This window comes from Rhea americana, unplaced genomic scaffold (genome assembly GCF_003343005.1).
Source record: "Rhea americana isolate MKP2758 unplaced genomic scaffold, rheAme1 scaffold_71, whole genome shotgun sequence".
Lineage (NCBI taxonomy): Eukaryota > Metazoa > Chordata > Aves > Rheiformes > Rheidae > Rhea > Rhea americana.
Window position 1 is genome coordinate 2152756 of NW_028186879.1, and position 4053 is coordinate 2156808.

Below are 4053 nucleotides of genomic sequence, written 5' to 3' on the forward strand. Positions count from 1 at the left end.
AAAAAAAAAAAAAAAAAAAAAAAAGCCCAGCTTTTTACAGTTTTATTCACATTCAAACTGAATCAAAATAACTTATTTTTTTAAACAGCTCATAGTCAGTCATATTTCCTGAGTGAAACAGATTAAAGAGAAAAGTTTGAAGTCCTCCCTGCTCACTACGTTTCTCCAGGAAGGGGCCTATCCTGTGTCTTATTAGTCCAGCAGCATTCAGCGTTGAACAAAATTCCAGCTTTGAGAGTCCCTGGAAAAGTGTTCTTTCCATCCTCTCTAAAGCTTTGCTGTATGAATGCTTCTACTGTAAGCCAGCTGCCAGTTGCTCACTGATACCTGCCAGTCCACAGGGGTACTGTGGACTCCCCACTTCTCCTCCCGCCCCGCTCCTCACCACTGCCTGTGCTTGAGAAAACTCTCCTTGCTGAGGACACTCAGTTGCCTTCGGGGAAGGAGCAATCTTATCCTTGCAGAAGTTTGTGTCTAACTTGCAGGCAGAACACAGTTAACACAAACTGTTAGACATGTCTTTGCTTTTCAGACATAGTTTCTAAGATTAAAAAAACAACAAATAATGTTAACAAATAAAAAGTATGAAGGTGAGAACTAAACRATATGTCCACCACAGGAACAAATGCACAAATTCTTTGCTGTGTTTCTAAATCCAKCTGTAATTAATAATTAAGATTTATGCAGGTACTTCTCTGAATTGGAGCCAAAGTCATTAACAATGGGAGTTGTCAGCATCCAAAAAGTTAGTGCCAATAGTCAGCTCAGCTGCTTGTTACAACTGAAATTTCTGATTCCATCCATTGCTATGTAAAAGTAGAACAGCTTAAATCATCTTGAACAGCAAAATATTTTGTGTGTGTAGACAAGCTGACACTCTTTAATGCAGCTGAAATGAACAGTCTCTTTTCTGGGCAGGTTCTTGCTCATTTTGATACTACTTTCACTAATTCTTAGGGAATCTATGGTTTAAAGAACCAGTAAAGATGTAAATTGGCTTGCATATGTGTAAATCACTTAAAACATTTAAGAAAAAAGAAAAAAGCTAATCAAGAGATGCTGCTGGCTTAAGTGGTAGTGTATCACACAGCACTGAATCTTCCTCAGTGACAGGTATGAGAGTGGTGCACAYGGCTTATATGTGTACGCTCTGATGTGAAGGATTTGTCGGCAGGAACTTTAACCCGGGCCTTTGAGAAGTTCTGCCTTGATGTATGCGTTGAACCTGGCATGTGTGAAATGGGAGCCAGGAGCACGATGAGCATGGGCAGAGTTCTGAGGAAAATCTGATGAGTTTTGGGAGCTCTGAGTAAGACAGATTGGCTGAGAAGCCTATCTGTCTGCCCTGTCGGGAGGYGAAGATGAAAGAGGAGAGCCGTTTTCTGCTGTTTAAACAACCTGTGCTACAGGCCTAAARCCAAGCACAAGTAGACAGGCTTGAGTGAGGCTGACAGAGACCTGAACAGAAAARTATCTGTGCATTAAGGTTACAGCGTTGACTCTCCTTCTCTCTCCCCTCGTCGGCAGTTCAGCCACCTGGCCGTGTGGGGAAGCATGCTGCTCTGGCTGGTGTTCTTCGGCGTCTACTCGGCCATCTGGTCCGTGTTTCCCATCGCGCCGGACATGCTGGGGCAGGTTGGTATGGACGCTCCGCTGCCGGAGCACGCTGCCCTGYGGGCAGCAGCGTTGCTTCTCTGCTGCTTCTAGAGCACCCAAAACACGCTTGTAAAGGACATGCATTCTAGTAAGAGGCTTCTGCATTATTTTAACATGCAAAGAAAAATTTAATTTAACTTCTAGTTAGAAGGGCTCCTTTTTTTTTTTTTTTTTTGCAAAAGTAGCATCATAACTTGTTATATGCACTGTAAATACTATATGCAAATCTTAGCTGATTCGAATGGTAATGAGATTGGCTCTTTAATTAATGCTTTCCTAGAAAGATTTCCTATGTTTGACAAAGTGCCAGGCACAAATTTTTGGTTTTTTTTTTTGTGTTTTTAATCATGAGTTCTCTCTTCGATATATTACGGTTTTGTATTGTTCCTTTGTTCCTGCATCCATTTAAAATGAACCAGAATATACTTGAGAATAACTTGAGACGGTCAGAAGTGGAAGGGAAGCTGATATGTTACTGGTCCCTTTACGATCCTGGTGGAGTTTTGGAATTGTTCCTTCAGTGTCAGCCGAGTTCCAGGTGGTGAAATTTTCCCTTAGGTGTCATTATTTCAACCCGTGGTGAGCAGACTGAATCATGAGCCTGTCAAAATCACTCAAGAGCCTCGTGCATATTTAAAATAGGAGGCTCCCAGGAACAATGAAGGGCTTAGTAAATATATAGTAAAATGTTAGCAACAAGCTAACTAGCAAAACTGCTGTCAAAATGACCAGAAAAGGGGGCTTTGTAGTAAGTTTAGAGTGGTCTTTAAAGCTGCAAAGATGATATTTATTATACAGAAAGAAGAAAAGCAAACTAATAATTTTAGCAAAGAATCTAAGCGTATTTATCTCATAAAATAACACCTTTGCATACCAGAAAACAATAATATAAAAAAGCCAAGTGTTAGGAATCCAAGTAGAGATTTTTAAGATTATGCTCATGTTTGTTGTATTCAATAAGACCAGTCTGGCATCATTCTGCTACTCTTCTGGCCTAATGCATATTTTATTATCTTGTGCTACAGCACTGGGGATAATGGAGGTTATAGCAGATTGTCATGGACAGCTCTTTACAGCAAAGAGTGACAGCTGACAGGCTGGGCTCAGCAAGTCGAGGGCTGAGAGAGACGAAACCTAGCTCCTTTGATAGCGTTTCGTGGGGGCCTTTGTGTGTTTCACAGCACACACTGCATCAGCACCTCTAATTCACACTTCCCTAAATCCGGCTGAAATTTGACCGAGKAGCGTGCAGAGCCGCAAACTACTTTTCCTCCACAGCAGACTTGTAGTGCTGCCATTAGTGGGTCGGCCTTTAAATACTCAGATGCGAGGAAGAGCTGCTCCTTTGTAAGAGAAGGTCAAGCTTTGCTTTAGCTTTGGATTTGTGGGGGTTTCAGAAATCTCTCCCTTTTTTTAAAAAATGCAACTGCAATGAAATTCGTATCATGTTTGTGGTCAACATTTGCTCCAAYAGCAACCACAGCTCTCAGAACAATAACTGGGTGTTAATACTTTCTAAATGTGYTTTTCTATTTAAACTTTTTTATGTTCTGTTTTTCTGACATGATGACTTGAGAAGTGGTAGATACTAAAGCTGAGCTAAAGTACTGTAGATTATTTTCACTGAGAATACGATGTTTGCATTGGGTGATTGAGTGGCATTGTTAAATGTAGTCCAGTACTTACAGAGCTGTGTCCCTGGCTCAGAAATCAGCTCTCAAAGACATTAATGGTCATTCATGGTTCTAGCAAGATATTTTCAGAGGATAGGGAGTCCGAAACAATRTATTGTATGGCCTTCAGTGTGAAAATAACCAGGAACACTAACACTTTATCACAGCTTTCTTGTATTTTTTTTTTTGGAGAGAAGGAGCAAAAATGGAAAAAGAGTGGGTTTTGTTTTATTTATCCTTTTGTAAAATCAAGGAAAGCCCCTAAGGTGAAGGGATCTTGCTTAGGACTTGCCTTTGTACAGAGTCAGCTCAAGTAATCAGTTGCTGTCATAATATCAGCTCATGGAGAAATGAGCTGGGACCGTGCTAGTCTCTAGTCTGTAAAATGAATTGCTTTGCTTCCTCCCAGACTTAAGCTATTCCTTTGCTCCTGCTGCCTTCCTTTCTGCATTTGCAAGTAATCGAGATAAATTAAAAGCAAAAAGAAACAGTGAATAAAATAAATATCTTGTTGTTGTGTTTGTTTAAACAAACAGAAATCCAGAATTTGTTAGATACTTATACTATGCCAAGTAGTATAACATTTAAGGAAACCGTTTTAACTCTAATATTTATCTGGCATCTATGTTAACCAGGACTTTGTGCCATAAGTGGAAGACATATGACAAACAAAAATGTTTTATTCCATCCATTCATCAAATATCAGCACAGAGGCTCACTGACC

The 4053-nt window shown here is 40.2% G+C and overlaps 1 protein-coding gene across 1 annotated transcript in view; it reads left to right on the plus strand.

Moving 5' to 3' along the window:
* ATP8A2 (ATPase phospholipid transporting 8A2) overlaps window positions 1–4053 on the plus strand; it is a 297060-nt gene that overhangs the window by 196351 nt on the left and 96656 nt on the right. Inside the window, exon 32 of the mRNA XM_085321829.1 lies at window positions 1528–1635. Within this exon, the coding sequence (XP_085177955.1) occupies window positions 1528–1635 (108 nt within the window). The remainder of the gene's footprint in view (window positions 1–1527; window positions 1636–4053) is intronic.